The sequence below is a fragment of the Symphalangus syndactylus genome, chromosome 3, assembly GCF_028878055.3.
Source record: "Symphalangus syndactylus isolate Jambi chromosome 3, NHGRI_mSymSyn1-v2.1_pri, whole genome shotgun sequence".
In the NCBI taxonomy this organism is placed as follows: domain Eukaryota; kingdom Metazoa; phylum Chordata; class Mammalia; order Primates; family Hylobatidae; genus Symphalangus; species Symphalangus syndactylus.
In genome coordinates, this window is record NC_072425.2 from 12,399,038 (window position 1) to 12,420,456 (window position 21,419).

A 21,419-nucleotide genomic window follows, 5' to 3' on the forward strand; every position below is an offset into this window, starting at 1 on the left:
GCAGAGTCCTAAAGGGATAGAGAAGAAGGTCATCAGAGACAGACTGGAAGAGAGGACGGGTCGGACAGGCCCCCCCCCCCCCCCCGCTCCAGACGTTATGACACTCAGGAAGGGCTTGCACACTGGTTGTTCTCAAATCCAGCTTTCTCTTGGAATCTTAGTGGAGTTCTTTAAAAGGGAAACAATTTTATCCATAGGATCTTTTCTACTTTTTTTTTTAAGTTCCTGAGGTAAGTCTGATGTACATTCACAGTTAAGTACCAGGCAGAGGTAGGAGGGTGGGTTTCCAAGGCCAATGGAAGAGCTTCCATAAAGGCAGGGAATACCAGTCAGCATGAATGGTTTCAGGAAGAGCAAGTCAAGGGAGGTAAGTGTGGAGGAAAGAGATGATGTGGAAGCTGGATCATCGCGGGCCTTGTGTGTGTTGAACTCAGCAATTTGAATTTTATCCAAACATTGGAGGAGGAGTCATTTGTGCTTTCGAAGTCCAGTTTGGGGCTTTGGCCTCTGGCAGCATTTTGGAGGAGGAATTGGTGGCGGTCAAACGAGATAGATCATTTAGGCTTCTTCAGTAATCCAGGCAAATGATGAAAATTTATTGAACTAAGGTAGTGGCGGTTGCACTGAGACAAAAGTAGAGATGTAATTAAGGGGTAGGCTCTGGAGCTCAGAGATTGCAGCTGAGGGAGAAGGAGCATATAGGATAATTCCTAGGTTACTGGTTTGAAAATTGAATGTATGGTAATGTCATCAACAAGGGAATATAGAACAAATAACAGATTTAAGGGAAGGACTTCGTTGGGTTCTGGTCATGTTTACTTTGAGGTGTCCATCAGATATGTGAGTAGAGATACACTGTATGCAGTTGGATATTGAATATATCTGGAGTTCTAGGCTAGGCTGTCAGTTATTGAGTAGGTGAAACAGTGCATCGTTGCACTCAACCTCCCCAGTAGGTGGGACTACAGGTGTGCGCCACCATGCCTAGCTAATTTTTGTATTTTTAGTAGAGATGGGGTTTCACCATGTTGGCCAGGATGGTCTCGATCTCTTGACCTCGTGATCCCACGCGCCTCGGCATCCCAGAGTGCTGGGATTACAGGTGTGAGCCACTGCGCCCTGCCTGCATTAAGTTTTACAATACATTCTCAGTCTGGGCAGCTTCAATCTAGGCAGTAGTTGAAGCAGTGGTTTGAAGTAGTTCGCCCAGAAAGAGAGTACTGAATGAAGAGGTGAGAATTCTCAGGACAAGCCTTCGAAAACTTCAGCATTTATATGAGTAACAAAGGCAGGGGTAATTATGAAGGAGATTGGGTAGAAGTGGTGTCCAAAAATGGTGTGTTGTAGGTAAGGAAAGCATGGGCAGCATCTTCATATGCTTTAGCAGAGTCAAGTCAGGAACCTATTAGATTGGTAACGTAGAGATTGTTAGGGAATTCACATTCAGTGGAGTGTAAGGGTAGAAGCCAGAGTGCAAAGGAGCTGAAGAGGTGGGAGGTAGTGAATCTAAACTTCCAGATGTTTAGCTGAGAAGTGTAGAAGAAAGAGATTGTTATTTGAAGTTTCTGGCTAGCTAATACTGAGAAATGGATAGCCTAAGGATAAGTCTGTAGAAAATTACAGTAATGCCTATGGTGAAGCATCCTATATTTTTGGTTTTGACACATTAGCTCTCTTTTTGGTGGGTGCTCAGAGAGTTGCTTTAATTTTGGTTTTGCAGCTTGAGTATTGTCTGGACACACCCATTTGTCATTCACTAATGATTCCAAGCAGTTACAGTCTGATGAAACTAACAAAATAGACCTCAAGAAGAACTGAGTTGTATAAAAGCTTAAGAGGATTCACAGTAGTTTAGAAGCAATAATTGTCTCCCTAAAAGACAAAATATGCCCTATTGAGGTTTCCTGGGCTTAGCCATTAGGCCAGTGATGATTTTAAATTTGAAGACAAAACCACACACACAGCCTTTTGAAGAAGAACCACGGAAGCATATGTTCTCTTGTTGGTGTGCTCTGCAGCTGTTTTCTCCGTTATCTTCTAGCAGCCATGACACTCACCTATTTTGATAGTAACTCCCATATACTTTGAGAACATTTAGTCTTGCTTTTTCGGTTGTGGAAATAGGCTAGTTTTCTAAGTGAAATAAAAAGCAAATTCTGTAATTTTCTTAATAGAAGGTTTCTTTTGTTGTCTCCTTTGTTAGTAATTATTTTAAAGTACAGAACATTTAGAGTTTCAAGTAAGGTAAGTGGGAAAAGAAGTACGCAACATTTTATTTGCATGGTAGTCTCACTTAAGTTTTTTAAAGCTTAAATTGGCTGCAGTCTGTTAGCTGCTGACATCATGCTTCAGATGTTTGAGAAACCTCCATGAAGTTTCACTTTCTATTCTTAACGTCTTCTAAGTTCACTTTCCATATTGAAGTAGGTTACCGGAAAAAAAACAGCTTCTGCAAGCTGTTTACTAGTAGTGTGATGTTGGCCTCTTAGGTATAAGTAATTCTTCTTTTGAATAAAATAATTTTAAATTCTGCAGAAATATATTGAAGACCTTATCCCATGTTACTTGGCATTTCCTAGTCTGCAGTGCCCTTGTAGTAGGCATTAATAAAATGTAATTGAATTAGAGTTAGTGTCAGGAAAGGGCGGTACTCTGCGGCTATCACTGCATACTCTTTTTTCCCCTGCGTCGATGAGAACTGTGTAACTCATTATCCTTTTCCTCTGCTTTCAGGAAGCTCCTCATGTAGAACTTAGTGAAATTAAATTTCTTCTAAAGAAGTTTTGATTTCGTTTTTTTAAATCTCATTTTTTAAACGTTCTTTTGTGTGTATGTACTTAAATGTTGAAAGCTACCCTAAATTCTTTTTAGAACCATGAAGAAAGTATACCTCTTCAAAAGCATAAATAAAAGTAATATTTAATAAATTTTAAAAAATCAATTCATATGACAATGTATTTGATTATGCATATGCATTTCTAAATAATTATTTAATTGTGGGTATAAGAAGAAATTAAAGAATTTTTAAAAATCACTCTATTTTAGGAACTAGCTTTATGCCACAGAAGCCTCAGCAGCCAAGCCTAGTTTCTGTTGAGATGTTTTATATTTCCTGTTGGTAAAGATTATGTATTCTGAATTTTAGGGTGATAGTGATACTCAAAAATCTCACACTGCCACGTTTCCATTCCCACATACTCAGTGTCTTCACTTAGGTTTCTTTTGTTTGTTTGTTTTGAGACAGAGTTTCACTCTCACCCAGGCTGGAGTGCAGTGGCGCAATCTTGGCTCACTGCAACCTCTGCCTCCCACGTTCAAGCAGTACTCCTGCCTCAGCCTCCCGAGTAGCTAGGATTGCAGATGTGCACCACCAGCTAATTTTTGTATTCTTTTTAGTAGACGGGGTTTCACCATGTTGGCCAGGGTGGTCTCAAGCTGCAGACCTCAAGCAGTCTGCCCACCTCGGCCTCCTAAAGTGCTGGGCTTACAGGCATGAGCCACCGTTCCCACCTTACTTAGGTTTTTCAACCTCCTTCTAACCTTCTTTCTCCCTGAGTGGAGAGTTTTTAAACATTTTTAAAAACTGCCTCTCCTGTGAATTTTATTACCACCAATATATCGTGTCTCTCTTTATGTACTGTATGTTTATCTGAGCTTTATATCTAAAAAGAGGAGGGCTTTTTCACGTCCCACTAACTAGTTTTCGATCTCTTTGAGGGTGACATCACTCCTGATGAGAATGCATGAGCTAGGTCCATTCAGTTTATGAAATGAACTTAAGTTTGTAGTTGGTAACTTTTTTCCCCATTCCAAAATCTGTACTTTGAAAATATTGGTAAGTCTGGGTCTCTATATTTTCTATCAGTACTGTGTAGTTTTGAGCCTTCTCTGTAGCACAACTTTATGTTGCCTTATGATACTTATTCCTTATACAATGCTTTCATTTTTCTGTATTTTTCATATGTCAAAAATAGAAGGATTTTTTTAGTTTAGTGAATCAGTGATTGATAAGCCAGCCAGCAGAAGATTTGGGCTTTAGTGACACATTTTAAATTGAAACCAGGGTCACAAGTTGGAAGTGTACCTATTCTTGACACACAGTAGGTCTGAAGTTGGTTTTCTTCTTGATGTCATCTTTTCTGGCTGTAGGTACAGAATGAGCACATGTTGTTGGTGTACGCCAGGTGGTGGTTCCACCATTGACTTCCTAAAGCGCTATGCTTCCAACACTTCATCCGGTGAATTTCAAACAGCCGACGAAGACCTCTGCTACTGCTTGGAGTGTGTGGCTGAGTACCACAAAGCAAGAGATGAATTGCCATTCTTGCATGAGGTAAAATATATTAGATGGGCAATATTTTTCAGAGCTTGATAGCTAGGAAGAGAATAAGTTTGAACTCTGTTGGAAGTATTCAGAGAAATGATGATACGATTTCAACTTTGTGGGGTTTTTTTTGTTTGTTTTGTTTTTGTTGTTGTTAGAGATGGAGTCTCACTCTGTCACTCAGGCTGGAGTGCAGTGGAGCGATTACACATATATCATTTTACACATTCGAGTATATTGTTAGGACAAATTCCTGAAAGTGGAAGTGCTGTCTCATGATTTTCCATGGGCCAAATGGGTTTTCATAGTTTGTTTTGCTATGTTTTGGAGACAAGGTCTTTGCTCTGTTGCCCAGGCTGGAAGTGCAGTGGTGTGATCACGGTTCACTGCAGCCTCAACCTTCTGGACTCAAGCCATTCTCCCACCTCATCCTCCTGAGTAGCTGGGACTACAGGCATGTGCCACCATGCTCTGCTAATTTTTAAAATTTTTTTGTAGAGACGAGGTCTTACTCTTTTGCCCAGGCTGGTCCTGAACTCCTGAGCTCAAGTGATCCTCCCACTTTGGCCCCCCAGTGTTGGAATTACAGGCATGAGCCACCATGCCTGGCCGACTTTGAAGGCTAATATAAGTCAAGTACCTAACTCATTGCCTGGTATATAGTAGGTGCTGAGTAAATGTTTATCACTGATGGAATTGAAACCTGGATCAGAATTTTATGATCTGTCACTTTTAGTCACATTGGTATAAAATAATTTAATGAAATAGAGTCATTGGGAGGGGATTTGTTTCATAATTTTTTGGTCAGTGCTATAATACATGCATGTATCTGAATATCTGAATGGCCTAGGTTTTTGTTAGTGTGGTTTTTTCTTTTTTTTTTTTGGAGACAAAGTCTCACTCTGTTGTCCATGCTGGAGTGCAGTGGTGCGATCTTGGCTCACTTCAACCTCTGCCTCCCAGGTGGGTTCAAGCGATTCTCCTGCCTCAGCCTCCCGAGTAGCTGGGACTAAAGGCACGTGCCACTACACCCGGCTAATTTTTTATTTTTAGTAGAGATGGGGTTTTACCATTTTGGCCCAGCTGGTCTCAAATTCCTGACCTCAGGTGATCTGCCCACCTCAGCCTCCCAAAGTGCTGGGATTACAGCTGTGAGCCACTGCGCCTGGCCAGGGTTTTTTTTTTTAAATTGGTAATAATAACTTTTTTTTTTCTTTTTTTAATGGGCAAATGGCATAAACCTGTAAGGGCAAGCATATTTTCCAGTCATAATAACAAAAGTGAAAGATATAATTCTAAATATTTGGCTTTGAATATTTGGTTTATTTATTTAATGAAAAACAGAACGTAGACCATAGAGATATGTACAGTATATAGAGGAGAGGATGATTAGTAATGGATTCGTGTTGAGAAACGTGCATTTTATAAGGTTTTCTAATTAAGAAGCTATCCAGCGTCTTTTATACTACAAGCTGCATTAAGGTAGTTAGCGATGGCTAGAACATAGAAGGGAAGACATAGAAGGGCCTCAGTTTTGCATTTGACAGAGAAGCTCCAGCTTCTCTTTTTTTTTTTTTTTTTTTTGAATGTAGTTGATAGGGATGTTGAGATATTTATGGAAAAATTCTATAAGAGAAGTGTTTAAGGCCGAGCGCCGTGGCTTACACCTGTAATCCCAGCACTTTGGGATGCCAAGGCAGGCGGATTACGAGGTCAGCAGTTTGAGACCAGCCTGGCCAACATGGTGAAACTCCGTCTCTACTAAAAATAAAAAAAATTAACCAGGCGTGGTGGCAGGCGCCTGTAATCCCAGCTACTTGGGAGGCTGAGGCAGGAGAATCGCTTGAACCCGGGAGGCCGAGGTTGCACTGAGCTGAGACCACGCCATTGCACTTCAGCTTGGGCGACAGAGCGAGACTCTGTCTCAAAAAAAAAAGAAAAAAAAGTGTTTAAACATATCATACTATTTTTTGTTTTCTTGTTTTTTTGTTTGTTTGTTTTTTTGTTTGAGATGGTTTCCCTGTTGTTGCCCAGGCTGGAGTGCAATGGCGTGATCTCGGCTCACTGCAACCTCTGCCTCCTGGGTTCAAGCAATTCTCCTGCTTCAGCCTCCCGAGTATGGGATTACAGGCATGCACCACCACGCCTGGCTATTTTTGTATTTTTAGTAGAGACGAGGTTCCTCCATGTTGGTCAGGGTGGTCCTGAACTCCTGACCTCAGGTGATCCGCCCACCTCAGCCTCTCAAAGTGCTGGGATTACAGGCAGGAGCCACTGCGCCTGGCCTGTTTTCTTTTTCTCTTAGAGACAGGGTGTCCCTCTGTCATCCAGGCTGGAGTACAGTGGCACAATCATAGCTCACTGTAGCTTCAGATTCTTGGGCTCAAGTGATCCTTCTGCCTCAGCCTCCAGAGAAGCTAGGACTGCAGGCATGCAACGCACCTAGCTAATTTTTCTTTCTTTTTTTTTTTTTTAGTGACAGAGTCTTGCTTTGCTACCCAGGCTGGTCTCGAACTCCTGGCCTGAAACAGTCCTCCTACCTCAGCCTTCCAAAATGCTGGGATTACAGCTGTGAGCCACTGTGCGTAGCCAATATCTCATACTGTGTGTACTCATTTTTTATAAAAGTGGCCACATTTGAATAGTTTTCTTTAAATCTAAAATACAATCTCTAATATTTTACATTTCAGAATTTTTGTACTTAGGAAAAGGCTTTCTAGGTCATCACATTCAGTGTATTTTGTTGATGATAAGACATAATGCACACTGCGCATTTTATTTTCCTCTAGGTTTTATGGGAATTAGAAACCTTACGTCTCATAAATCACTTTGAAAAATCCATGAAGGCAGAAATTGGAGATGACGATGAGTTATATATAGTAGACAACAATGGAGAGATGCCACTGTTTGACATCACTGGGCAAGACTTTGAAAATAAGCTTCGAGTTCCTCTTCTTGAAATACTGAAGTATCCTTACTTGCTTCTACATGAACGTGTTAGTGAGTATCTTGATGGTTCCTGAAGTTATATCAGTTTTATTATTTTAGTGTCATAAGAATTTAGGCTTATCTATATTGCAAATTTGTTTGCTAAACATATAATTAGGATATATAATTAGGACTTCATTTTTTTTCCAACATTTTTTATTTTTTGAGTTCAAACACAAAATACCTATTTTTAGGGGCACAGTTCAAACTTACCTTGTTCAGAGGGTAACTGAAGATTGTTTTTATTTTTTTTTTTAGAGACAGGGTCTTGCTGTGTCTCCTAGGCCAAAGTGCAGTGGCGCAGTCATGGCCCACTGCAGCGTCTACCTCCTGGGCTCAAGTAATACTCCTGCCTGAGCCTTGTGGGTAGCTGGGAGTACAGGTGTGTGCCATTGCGCCCGGCTAATTTTATGTTGTGTTTATTGTAGAGATGAAGTTTCACTGTGTTGCCCAGGCTGGTGTTGAACTGGACTCAAGCAGTCCTCCCACCTCAGCTTCCCAAATTGCTGGGATTATAGGCACGAGCCACTATGCCTGGCTCTCAACATTTTATTGTGAAAGATTTTTAACATAGAAAAGTAAATTATACAGTGAACATGATATACCCATCACAGAGATACACGGTTAACATTTTGCTATATTTGCTTTATTACGTATCTGTTCATCTCTTTTGTTCAATTATTAATAATTTTCATTCTTGCCGGGCATAGTGGCTCACGCCTGTAATCCCAGCATTTTGGGAGGCTGAGGCAGGCGGATCACCTGAGGTCAGGAGTTCGAGACCAGCCTTGCTAACATAGTGAAACCCTGTCTCTACCAAAAATACAAAAATTAGCCAGGTGTGGTGGCAGGCACCTGTAATCCCAGCTACTCAGGAGGCTGAGGCAGGAGAATCACTTGAACCTGGAAGGCGGAGGTTGCAGTGAACCAAGATTGTGCCACTCCACTCCAGCCTGGGTGACAGAGGGAGACTCTGTCTTAAAAAATAGTAATAATAATAATAATTTTTAATTCTTGTAGTATGTCTGTGGCAGGGTTCTCAGCCTTGCACTGGTGACATTTTGGATAATCCTTTGCTGTGGGCTGTGCCATCCATTGTAGGACGTGTAGCAGCATCCCTGGCCTTTGTCTAATAAATGCCGCTAGCGCTCCCTATCTCCTTTGTGACAACCAAAAATGTCTCCAGACGTTGCTGAATACCCCTTTTGGGGGGTGAGGTATAAAATCACCCCTGGTTGGGAAATGCTATTCTGTAGTAATTTTCATTAACCACCATGGCATGGCTTATTATAGCTGTCTAGATTTTGGTTGTTGATATTTGCATTTCATAATACGAATCTCTTGAAAGTAAAGGCATTTCCCTAACCTATCAAATCTAACAATACCTTTTTTTTTTTTTTTTTTTTTTAAAAAAGTCTCACTGTCGCCCAGGCTGGAGTGCAGTGGCATGATCTTGGCTCACTGCACCCTCTGCATCCTGGGCTCAAGCGAGTCTCCTGCCTCAGCCTCCCAAGTAGCTGGGATTACAGGCGCCTGCCACTACACCTGGCTAATTTTTTGTATTTTTAGTAGAGACAGGGTTTTGCCATGTTGGCCAGGCTAGTCTCAAGCTCCTGACCTCAAGTGATCCCCCCACCTCGGCCTCCTAAAGTGCTGAGATTACAGGTGTAAGCCAGCGTGCCTGGCCCAAAATAACAATACTAAAATCTAGTTCATTTTCATATTTTCCCAATAGTTGCAAAATGTGGTTTTGGCTGATTTGCTTAAATTAGAATGTAGTCAGGGACCACACATTGCATTTGGTACATAGTTCTTCCAACTCTTTTAATTCAAAACAGTCTTCTCAGTCTCGGCAGCGCAGCAACACCCTCCCTCCCCCATCTCTACAAAAAAGAAAATTTAGCTGGATGTAGTGGCACGTGCCTGGATTCCTAGGTACTCAGGAGGCTGAGGTGGGAGGATCATTCGAGCCCAGGAGGTTGAGCCTGAGGTGAGCCATGAGCACACCACTGTACTTCATTCTGGGCAACAGCGCAAGACCCTGTCTCTAAAAAACCCAAAAACAATCTTCAGTTGACCCTTGAACTGTGCAGATCCAGTCATACATGGATCTTTTTTCAACCAAAGTGAAATCAAAAATACCATATTTATGGATTGCAAAACCCGCTTCTCTGGAGGGTCGACTTTAGGTATATGCTGGTTTCAGGTATATGCAGGACTCAGCTGTGTGTGGATTTTGGTATCCTGGAACCAAACCCCTGCACGTGCCAACTGCGTTTGTACAGAAACCAACATGTGCCCTCATCTTTTTTTTGGCCATGAGTTTGACTTGTTGGGAGAGGCCATATATTTGCCCTGTAGGATAACATACTTTATGGATTTTTCTGATTTCTTTCCTGTGCTGTTACTTATCTTGTTTATTTACTGTATTATCAGTAAACTGAAAAGTAGATCTAAAGATGCGATTAGACAAGTCAGTTTTGTCTAAACCAATTCAAAGTAACTAGATTTGAAAATTCTAAGACTTTTTCAAGTATTAAACAATAATCTATCCATAAAAGTATATAAGCTTGATGTTTTTTCGCAAGTCAAACAGATTTGTGTAGCCAGCATCCAGATCAAAAATCGAAACATTATCAACATCCCAGGAGTGCCCTTCATGCTTTTCTACTCATTATGCCTCCCCATCCCTAAAGCCAACCACTGTCACTAGTGAAAACACTATGATATTGAAAATGTGATACGAAAAAACGACAATATTTTTTGAAATTTTACAGCTAAAGTTGATTCATCTGAAAGAGTAAATGGATTGTTCAATAAATGGGAGTGGGATAGCTAGTCACTTAGGGGTAAAGCTGACTTTGTTCCTTATTTTTGTATCAGATAAAGTCTAGGTGGATCAAAACATAAAATACAAATGGAGTTGGACCTATAACCGTATGGTTACAGGTCCTTTATACATTCCCTGTGGAGATAATTATCTTAAGTGTGAATAAAGAGATACATTTTTTTATTTTTTTTTATTTTTTTGAGACAGAGTTTTGCTCTTGTTGCCTAGGCTGGAGTGCAATGGCACAATCTCATCTCACCGCAACCCCCACCTCCTGGGTTCAAGCGATTCTCTTGCTTCAGCCTCCTGAGTAGCTGGGATTACAGGCATGTGCCACCACGCCTGGCTAATTTCGTATTTTTTTTTTTTTTTTTTTCTTTTTTGAGACAGAGTCTCGCTCTGTCACCCAGGCTGGAGTGCCGTGGCGCGATCTTGGCTCACTGCAAGCTTCGCCTCCTGGGTTCACGCCATCCTCCTGCCTCAGCCTCCCGAGTAGCTGGGACTACAGGCGCCCGCCACCACGCCCGGCCAATTTTTTGTATTTTTAGTGGTGACGGGGTTTCACCGTGTTAGCCAGGATGTTCTCGATCTCCTGACCTTGTGATCTGCCCACCTCGGCCTCCCAAAGTGCTGGGATTACAGGTGTGAGCCACCGTGCCCGGCAAAAAAGGGATCTATTCTAATAAGGTCAGAATAATTTCTAAGAAAACCCTGTGATCAACGGATTTAGCCTGTCAGGTAAATGTTGTTCCTGCATTTACAATATAAGCATTTTTATGCCTCATTTTGGAAAAATGAAAAGCAAATTTTTATTTATTTACAGAATAGCCCAAGGAGCCTAATTTAGGGAATCTTGGTAAGATGATAAGATTTATGTATTTTACTTACTTTTTTCTTTTTAGACGAGTTATGTGTTGAAGCACTTTGTCGGATGGAACAAGCCAATTGCTCCTTTCAGGTGTTTGACAAACATCCAGGGATCTATTTGTTTTTGGTCCATCCCAATGAAATGGTGAGTGTGAGTGTTGGGCGATAGAAGGGTATATTGTACTTTTGTACCTATAGATAGCTATAATAGCGGTTTTTGGTGTGGATTTTGTTTAAAATGTTTGCTAAAATTTTTCTTGCTTTAAAATTTGCTACAGTTAAGTAGGGGGCGCTTTGGGGTCAAAGAAGAGGGGATCTGAGAGGGTAGGGGATACTTACCGACAGGTGATGCTTGAGCTTAAAAGACAAACGGGAATAACTTGATGTCCTTTCAGTATGTTGAATTGAACTCAAGAAGGCCTCTTCTCTTGACTTTCTCACCTGCTTGACCCACTGCAAACACATGGAGTTACCGGTTAAAACATTTGAAAAGTTATTTTTCTGATAGATTAGAATTAAACCAAGGGAAGGTAGGGAGGGGGACTGGGAAATTCTGGTGCTAGAGATGAAGAAGGACAAAATCCAGAACAGTGAGCAGGAACAGCAGCAGATAGCATTGAAACCTGACATAGCCCTTTGGCTAAGGTTTGAGATCTTGTCACCTTTTGTGGTAAGACAGTCTGTGCTTCAGGTCTCATGCCTAATGCCACCTAGAACTGAGTGACTACATTAAGCCAGTAGCCAGGAAGGGCTGCTCTGCCAGTGTAAGGCAAGAAAAATTAAGTTTTTTAAAAAAGCATGGTAATGGGATTGCCAGTCAAGATGATGGTGAATTTCAGTTTCCTCTGGGCCAAACACATACCAATGATACAAAAAAATGCAAAAGGAGGAAATTAAAGAGGTATAATCACATTCCTCCAAAGGAAAACTTATTTCTGTGGACCAGCAATGGTCACAATGGACAGAAACATAAAGTAATAAATGAGTGGAAACCTGTAGGCCTGGGTGGCGGTGGGTAGCTGGAGATTCAGCTTGTGCAGGACAGCAGGAATTAGAAGTATACTCTAGGCAAGGCAAAGAACCAAAGCCAAACTCTGCACTCCAAACAAGGGGTGGATGGGGGTGTTCCTTTGCCTGTGAAAGAAGGTTGCCAAAGTATTAAAAAGGTTCACTGGCTTTTTAAAAGCTGTTTATGTATGGAGGAAGCAGGTCTGGTCCTGTAACCAGGGCCTGGGCGAAACACTTGCAGCCTTGGTGACCGAGTCTACTTAGCCCTTATGTAACCAAAGGTTGGGAGCCCTGAGCTGCCGATAGTAGACCTAGTTCTGGAGCAGGACTCTGAAGGATGGATAGAAAGCAGCCCAAATTTATATTTAGGAAGGGGAGGGGTAGTGGTAGGAGGGACACAGAATTCCTCCCTGTCGGATGAGCTTGCAAACCAAATCCCTGAAACACATGAGGAAAGCGCATGCTCTGACAGAGAACAAAGACCAGCGCTGTTGGTCCTTTGCTTAGGTTTAACTCTAGAGGAACTTAAAAGAGAAAATGGAGAACATTGAGAGAAACTCTGAGTTGACAAGGGCTGGTTTATTAAAAAAACTTTTTTTTATTATTATATTTTTTGAGACAGAGTCTCGCTCTGTTGCCCAGGCTGGAAGTAGAGACAGGGTTTCACCAGATTGGCCAGGCTGGTCTCAAACTTCTAACCTCAAATGATGCACCCACCCCGGCCTCCCAAAGTGCTGAGATTACAGGTGTGAGCCACCACGTCCAGCCGATAAGGGCTGTTTTGAAAGGTGAATGTGGGAGATGGGGAGGAGAACATCCTTAGTTTGTGAATTCCTTTTCACTCTGGGGTATTGGGTCCTATCTGGCAGTGCCTATAGGAGGCACTATGGAATTACCTCTCAGAGCATTCTCCCACAGCCAGAGAATAAAATGGGCTGTGGGAGAATAAAGTAGAAAAGGAACTGTTAAGGTTCTGCTTCCAGTTCTTCCTCGCCATTGCCTTAGATGAATAAAACCTGCATCCAAATCTGTTATCAACTAAAAGATCCGATCCAGGTGAAGGTAGAAATAAAATCAGCACAGTGGATAACCCCTAATGTTTGTGAGGCACTGAGACAAGCACGTGGAGACCAATTAACCACTGATAATTGCTTCAGTATCATCCCCTCTTAACCCCAGAACTTGGGGGATTACAGCCCAGTAGTGTCTTCTAATGCTGCTTCTCCCCGGGAGTAAAGGGTGACAACCTGACTTAGAAAATTAAAATGCATGGCAGTGAGTGATTACGTTTTTCTGGCTTGGATTTTATCTACCACTCAGCCCTCAATTGATTGGGCATAAGCCAGTCTGGAGTCTGGCCTTCCACAGGCACCGCCTGATAGGAGCCAATACCCCAGAGTGAAAAGGAATTCACAAACTAAAAATAATAGACATACAAGAGACATAAAGATTTCAATAGAAGCAGATATATTAGGACACTTGTCCAATATATTTAAAATTATTATAGTAAATGTGCTAGAACAAATACGGGAAGATACTAATGTGAAATGAGAACTGGAAAACGTGAGAACCAAGAAACCTACACGTTGTGCACATGGACCCTAGAACTTAAAGTATAATTAAAAAAAGAAAGAAAATGTGAGAACCAAGCCAAGTTGTTGTAACATTGAAAAATGAGATATTTAAAATAAAGGCCTCAGGAGATGGGATAAATAATACAGTGGGTACAGCCAAGAGAATGAGTGACTGAATTAGAAGACCAGATTGAGCAAATCCCTAAGAAGAAAGAGAGAAATAGAAAATATAAAAAGAAAAGCTAAAAGATAAATGGAGGGTAGAAGTAGTAGTGTTAACAAAGATGCAAGACGTCCCAGAAAGAGAAAGATAAAAATCAGGACAAAGAAATACCGGAGATATGGCTGGGCATGGTGGCTCATGCCTGTAATCCCAGCACTTTGGGAGGCTGAGGTGGGCGGATCACCTGAGGCCAGGAGTTGGAGACCAGCCTGGCCAACATGATGAAACCCTGTCTCTACTAATAATACCAAAAAACTAGCCAGGCGTGGTGGTGCACGCCTGTAGTCCCAGCTACCTGGGAGGCTGAGGCAGGAGAATCGCTCGAACCCGGGAGGCGGGGGTTGCAGTGAGCCGAGATTGCAACATTGCACTCCAGCCTGGGCAACGAGCGAAACTCCATCTCACGAAAGGAAAGTTGTACTATATGGAAAGAGAAGTTAGATCCCTACCTCATTATCGTTCATAATGACAAAACCTATCTAAAAAACCATAGTTAGTTTCAGTTTTCAAACTCTTCGCAGGAAATAGAGGTGTATAGCATTTAGATTGTAAGGTGAGGAAAGGTTTGTTTTATTTTTTTGAGACAGGGTCTTACTCTGTCACCCAGGCTGGAGTGCAGCAGCGTGATGACAGCTCATTGTAATCTCTGCCTCCCAGGCTCAAGCATTTCACCAAAATCTCCTTCCTCGGTCACCATGCCCAGCTAATTTTTTTGTAGAGATGGGGTTTCGCCGTGTTGCCCAGGCTAGTTTCGAACTCCTGGGCTCAAGTGCCCCCGTACCTCAGCCTCCTAAAGTGTTGAGATTACATGCATGAGCCACCATGCCTGGCCTGAGGAAGGGTTTTATAAAAACGAAAGCATTGATTATGAAAGGAAAGTTGATGAACTTGATTATATTAAAATGAAAAGTTATTGTTTATCAAAAAGCACCATAAAGAGAGTGAAAATACTAGTTAAAAATTGGGAAAAGGGCTGGGCATGGTCACTCATGCTCGAAAGCCCAGGCCTTTGGGAATCCAGGGCTGGAGGATTGTTTGAAGCCAAGAATTGAAGACCAGTCTGAGCAACATAGCAAGAACCTATCTCTACAAAAAAAAAATTTTTTTTAATTAGCTGGGCATAACGTTGCACACCTGTAGCCCTAGCTACTCAGGAGGCTAAGATGGGAGGATCACTTCAGCCCAGGAGGTTGAGGCTGCGTTGAGCCCTCATCATGCCAGTGCACTCCAGCCTGGGCAACAGAGTACGACTCTGTCTGAAAAAAAAAAAAAAAAAAAAAGTGTTCCTCTCTTTGGGTTTGTCTGATGTTCCCTCATGCATAGGTTCAGGTTACACATTCCCAGCTGGAGTACCATGTAAGTGATGTTACTGTCCTCAGCTTGTCATATGTAGAAAGAGGCACGCCATATCCTTTGCAACTCACGGTGATGTAAATTTTGAGCATTCAGTGAAGGTGTTGTCTCATTTCTCTGCTGTGTAATTTCTATGGTTTAGGTACTTTTAAGACCATGTAAATACTCTGCATTTCACCAAAATCTCCTCCTAAATTTAGCATTCATTAATGTGTCTTGCCTGAACTATGATGATTGCAAGATGCTAATTTCCTAACTCCAGCACTCTCCATGTTTACTAGTTACCACTTGACATTGATTGTACAGTAATCAAATCTTTTCCCCTTCTACCACTTATTATCAGTAAGGACTCATGGATTCCAAAACTTTTTCAGTAGTTTATAATTTGTTGCTTATGTTGGCATAGAGCTCATGCTTTTACCTGTGGGGTCTGTGTCAATCTGCAGTAAAAGATGTTTTCCTTGTGTATACATATACCTATATAATGTATTCTGTAAAATAATACTTTTACTATGAAGGATGCACTCTTGATATTTTTCTGTTCTATTTAGTGTTTTTTTTTTTTTTTTTTTTTTTTTTTTTTTTTTTTTTTTTTTTTTTTAAGGCTGGTTGTGAACACTAAATTTAATTCATAGTCTCCAAGAAATTTAAAATCACTTATTTATGCTATTCTGCCATTTAGAAATGCCCTTTGATTTCTTTTGAGATTCCTCATTTTGTGTTTTTCCTTTTTTGGACATTCTGTTATGGAAAATGATAAACATAAAAGTAGCGAGAATGGTGTAAAAGTAGCGAGAATGGTGTAATGAATCCCCTATAATCCATCGGTTAGCTTTATCAATACGTGGTCAACATTCCATTCCCCTTGGATTAGTTTAGAGCAAATCTTAGACATCAGAGCATTTCATCCACAAAATATTTCAGTATGTATTTCTAAAAGATAAAGACTTAAAACAAAAAATATTATTATATATATATTTTTTGAGATGGAGTCTTACTCTGTTGCCCAGGCTGGAGTGCAGTGGTATGATCTTGGCTCACTGCAATCTTTCCCCACCAGGTTGAAACAGTTCTCCTGCCTCAGCCTCTCAAGTAGCTGGGACTACAGGAGTACACCATCATGTCCAGCTAATTTTTTTGTATTTTTGGTAGAGACAAGGTTTTGCCATGTTGGCCAGGCTGGTCTTGAACTCCTGACCTCAGGTGATCTGCCCGCCTCAGCCTCCCAAAGTGCCGAAATTACAGGTGTGAGCCACTGCGCCCAACCAGAAAAATACTATTATTGCATCTAAAAGAATAATTCCTTAATGTTGTGTTGCCAGTCATGTTTGAATGAGTGGAAATGATTGTCTAAAACTGTTTATTAGGGGTTAGTATGTTCAAATCAGGATCAAATAAGGTCCACACATTACATTAATTAATATCTCACATGTCTTTTAAAATCTGTAGAGAATCCTGTTTTATCTATGTTCTTGCTGTATGTAGACCATTGCTTATTGAATTAAGTAATAAATATATCATGTTCTGCATTTAGGTTCGGCGTTGGGCTATCTTGACTGCAAGAAACTTGGGGAAAGTGGACAGAGATGATTATTATGACTTACAAGAAGTTTTAATTTGCCTTTTTAAAGTCATTGAGTTGGGGCTTTTAGAGAGTCCAGACATTTATACTTCTTCTGTCCTAGAGAAGGGTAAACTGATTCTTCTGCCCTCACACATGTATGATACTACCAACTACAAAAGCTATTGGTTAGGTGAGTATTGTTCCTACACTAATATAATTAGTATTTTCATATAGTTCTGTTTTTTGAGACAGTCTCACTCTGTTGCCCAGGTTGGAGTGCAGTGGCACCATCTCACTCACTGCAAGCTCCACCTCCCAGGTTCAAGCAATTCTTCTGCCATAGCCTCCCGAGTAGCTGTGATTACAGGCAAACGCCACCACACCTGGCTAATTTTTTGTATTTTTAGTAGAGACGGGGTTTCACCATGTTGGCCAGGCTGGTCTTGAACTCCTGACATCAAGTGATCTGCCCACCCCGGCCTCCTAAAGTGCTGGGATTACAGGCGTGAGCCACCGCGCCCGGCCCTGTAGTTCTTATGAGGGTCCTAAAAGGGAAGTGTTCTCTTTGGTGATCTGATAAAACTTGCTAAAGATAGGATTTTATAGTTCTCAGTTCTTATTCTGTCATTAAGTTGACTTAACTATTACATATCTTGTTATTAAACAGTATTTATATCCTAGAAACTTCTCTATAGTAAACGGTACATTTCCAAGCACTGGCAAATGAATCAAATCTTGTTTACGGCCACATTTTATTAACAAAATATTAGTGTAATAGTTGGCTTTAAATAGGATTTGATTGTTAATACTCCTTTTTCAGTGTGTAAAATATTTCCTGGTAGAACTGGGCATGGTGGCGCATGCCTGTAGTCCCAGCAACTTGGGAGGCTGAGCCAGGAGGATCATTTAAGCCCAGGAATTTGAAGCTGCAGTGAGCTAGGATTGTGCCACTGCACTCCAGCCTGGGTGACAGAGAGAGATCCTGTCTCTTAAAAAAACAAAATTAAATTTTCGTGGTAGCAAGAGTTGTCAGCATTGTTTACAAGTCCTATAGTGGCTCAAAATACTTCTTTTTTTTTGTTTGTTTTTGAGATGGAGTCTTGCTGTGTCACCTAGGCTAGAGTGCAGTGGCACGATCTCGGCTCACTGCAAGATCCGCCTCCTGGGTTCACGCCATTCTACTGCCTCAGCCTCCCGAGTAGCTGGGACCACAGGCGCCCGCCACCACGCCTGGCTAATTTTTTTGTATTTTTAGTAGTGACGGGGTTTCACAACATTAGCCAGGATGGTCTCGATCTCCTGACTTTGCGATCTGCCCGCCTTGGCCTCCCAAAGTGCTGGGATTACAGGTGTGAGCCACCACGCCCGGCCTCAAAATACTTCTGTACCATATCCTTGATTCCAAATCTTAAGGTCACATGTCATAAATGGCAGTGATTTTTTTTCTTTCTTAGTGGTATATGGAATATGGTACAGCTTAAAATTGAAGGCATCTTATATTGATGAGATACAAGTTACATGGTAGTTATCTTAGAAATTGTTTTCTAACTATTTTCTACTTTCACACTTGAATTAGTCTAAAGTTCTATTACTTGGGAGCAGTTGTGTATGAATATCTGAGACTTAAATGTTTGAGAAACTAAATACTATCTTGCTTCATTTTCCTGCCTTGTTTTTCTTTTGCAAACTAAACCAGGCATTAGAATAGTATTATTTCATCAATTCAAGATAACTCTAAATGATCTTACAGGTATTTGCATGTTGCTGACCATTCTTGAGGAACAAGCCATGGATTCCCTATTGTTGGGCTCAGACAAACAAAATGATTTTATGCAATTGATACTTCACACTATGAAGAGGAAAGCAGTTGGTAATAAACTTTACTTGCTAAATGTTTTTGAATATAGTGGTGATGGTGCACTTTAAAAATGATAGTGTCACTGCAGGAATTGGTGTATGTTGTGGAGAAAAGAATTTTTCTGGTTTAGTAATAGATTCAGACTTTTTGTTTTGTTTTGTTTTGTTTTGTTTTTTGATACGGAGTCATACTCTTGTTGCCCAGGCTGGAGTGCAATGGTGCGATGTCAGCTCACTGGAACCTCCACCTCCCGGGTTCAAGAAATTCCCGTCTCAGCCTCCCAAGTAGCTGGGACTACAGGTGTGCACCACCATGCCCGGCTAATTTTTTTGTATTTTTAGTAGAGATGGGGTTTCACCACGTTGGTCAGGCTGGTCTTGAACTCTTGATCTCAGGTGATCTGCCTGCCTCGGCCTCCCAAAGTGCTGGGATTACAGGCGTGAGACTTTTAAATCAGAAAGGACCTTTATAATTTAATTCAATACCTTCCTTTCATAGAAAAAGGGAAGTTAATCTACTTTTTCATGATGAAAAAGTTGGTGGTAGGATGAATATCAGAACCTCTGGGAGATCCATTTGTAATGACATTGTGGTTAACATTGGGAAAGCCTTCTCTGTCCCATGGCCTCCCTTTGCTTGCCTCTTTTGTTTCTCTGTGGTTCTCTAATACAGTAACTGCCAGCCACATGTGATTATTAAAATAAATTTAAGTCAGTTAAAATTAAAAATGCAGTTATTTGGTCCCACTAGTCATATTTCAAGGCTCAGTGGCCAACCGTGCCTGTGCTGTATCCTGTACTGTATCGAACAATGCATAGACAGAACATTTCCATCATCATGGGACATTCTCTTGCATATGCTGCTCTAGATAGTCTAGATAATGAGGCCTAAAACTTGTAGTCATGTTTATTATTAGATCCTGACCTCCTTTTGCTGATGCTTGTATCATGCTAATCATGAAGGATCTGTAATTAAATAAGTGCTTCTAATCTTTATGAAGTAATGAATTAATAAAGACCAAGTATACCAGATCCTATGAAAACATAATGAATATAATTTTTTCCCCTCATTCTCTTCTCTTCATGCAACTTGAATGTTGTATATAAACTCATTTGTGGGAGATTCTAATATAAATATATTAATGTTATTCTTTTGTTGATAGGGCATATATATATATATATATATATTTTTTTTTTTTTTTTTTTTTCTTTTTGAGACCAAGTCTTTCTGTCTCACCCAGGCTGGAGTGCAGTGGTGCGATCTTGGCTAACTGCAGCCTCTGCCTCTGGGTTCAAGCGATTCTCCTGCCTTAGCCTCCCAAGTAGCTGGGATTACAGGTATGCGCCACCATACCTGGCTAATTTTTGTATTTTTAGTAGAAATGGCGTTTCACCATGTTTTCCAGGCTGATCTTGAACTCCTGGCCTCATGTGATCCGCCTGCCTTGGCCTCCCAAAGTGTTGGGATTACAAGCGTGAGCCACTGCGCCTGGCCTTTGGCATATATTTTCTTGCTAGATTATGTCTGATTGAGGCTATTACTCTTTTGCCAACATTTACTGCATAAATTGTTCATTTCTTTCCCTGTGCCTAACTACATGTATAATTCCGTCCTTTCTGTTAAGCTAGCTCCCTTACCATCTTAAAAAAAAAAAAAAACAACTTTTTTTTTTTTTTTCTTTTGAGACAGGATCTCACTCTATCACCCACCCTGGAGTGCAGTGGCTCAATCAGTCAGGTCTCACTGCAGCCTTAACCTCCCAGGCTCATGTCGTCCTCCTGCCTCTGACTCCCTAGTAGCTGGGGCCACAGGCATGTGCTACCTTACCCAGCTAATTTTTAAATTTTTGATAGAGACAGTCTCACTGTGGGCGTAGGCTGGTCTTGAACTCCTGACCTCAAGCAGTCCTCCTGCCTCGGCCTCCCAAAGTGTTGGGATTTACAGGCGTGAGCCACTGAACCCAGCCTCGTCTTCAAAATTTTAATTACCTCTTTGAGAAACTTTTCATAATCGTCTTCACTTAACTACTTTGTTTCTTGTGAGCTTACTAGACACAGGCACTGTTTCAGATGCAGTGGAGGATACAAAAATATATCAGAAAGTTCAAATGACTGTGGTAAAGTCTGAGAAGTATGAGGGAAGTAAAGTCACAAGTTCTAGGATGATGTAACAATAGCAGTAACTGAGTGAATTCAAGCACTTGCCTCAGAAGAGTACTGTAGATGACTGAAGTGGGGGAATGTTTAACATAGGAGGAGGCATTTAAGCTGGACTTTTAAGGATGGATAGGATTTTGATAGGTTGTGCTAGAAGTGAGGGCATTCTAGTGCTTATTTTGGAAAAAGCCAGTGATCTCTTTGTGCTGTAGATAGTTTATGATTATAGGAATATGAAAAATAAAAATGGAAATAAACAGTAGATCAATATCTTTTAAGTTCTTGACTGAAGACTTTGAATTTTCTTGGAAGACATTAAGTAGCCATTGAAGGTCTTTGAGTAGGCAGTATCTTGCTACTGCATATTTGATAGAGAAGCAGGAAGTTGGATGAAAAGTAGATAACAACAAAGCCATGTTGAGATACAGATGGGTGAAGAGTGTATCTTTGCCTTACTCCTTAGCTAAATAATTTAGTCATTTACACTAGATGCATGACACAAAATTCAGGATCATGCTGAAAGAGAATTTCTTGTATTATGGGCTTCATGTAGATCTGTAAATACCAAGTTTCTTTCTCTTTCCTTTATTTTTTTCCTCTTCTTTTCTGTTAGTTATTGGAGGATGGGACTACAAAGTTTTGGGAGGGGTTGAGGAGCTGAGTTAGAAAAGGTC

The 21,419-nt window shown here is 41.0% G+C and overlaps 1 protein-coding gene and 1 long non-coding RNA gene across 10 annotated transcripts in view; one reads left to right on the forward strand and one right to left on the reverse strand.

The window, feature by feature from the left end:
- SETX (senataxin) overlaps window positions 1–21,419 on the forward strand; it is a 94,094-nt gene that overhangs the window by 3,070 nt on the left and 69,605 nt on the right. For 7 of the 8 annotated variants that reach the window (XM_055270604.2, XM_063635703.1, XM_055270603.2 and 4 more), the window contains 5 exons: window positions 4,150–4,333; window positions 7,114–7,324; window positions 11,045–11,154; window positions 16,702–16,921; window positions 18,482–18,601. In XM_055270604.2, coding sequence (XP_055126579.1) covers window positions 4,157–4,333; window positions 7,114–7,324; window positions 11,045–11,154; window positions 16,702–16,921; window positions 18,482–18,601 — 838 coding nt within the window. In that variant the 5' untranslated portion in view covers window positions 4,150–4,156. Of the gene's footprint in view, window positions 1–4,149; window positions 4,334–6,800; window positions 6,906–7,113; window positions 7,325–11,044; window positions 11,155–16,701; window positions 16,922–18,481; window positions 18,602–21,419 lie in introns of those variants that run through there. The other variant, XM_055270608.2, reaches the window with a different exon arrangement.
- On the reverse strand, window positions 105–20,688 carry LOC129478757 (uncharacterized). Of its 2 annotated transcripts, none has more exons than XR_008656466.2 (3): window positions 20,578–20,688; window positions 11,349–11,462; window positions 105–623 (listed from the first exon to the last, which is right to left on the reverse strand). It is a non-coding gene; the product is annotated as an uncharacterized lncRNA (long non-coding RNA). The 2 variants fall into 2 exon arrangements; XR_008656465.2 differs by lacking the exon at window positions 20,578–20,688 and adding an exon at window positions 12,003–12,131.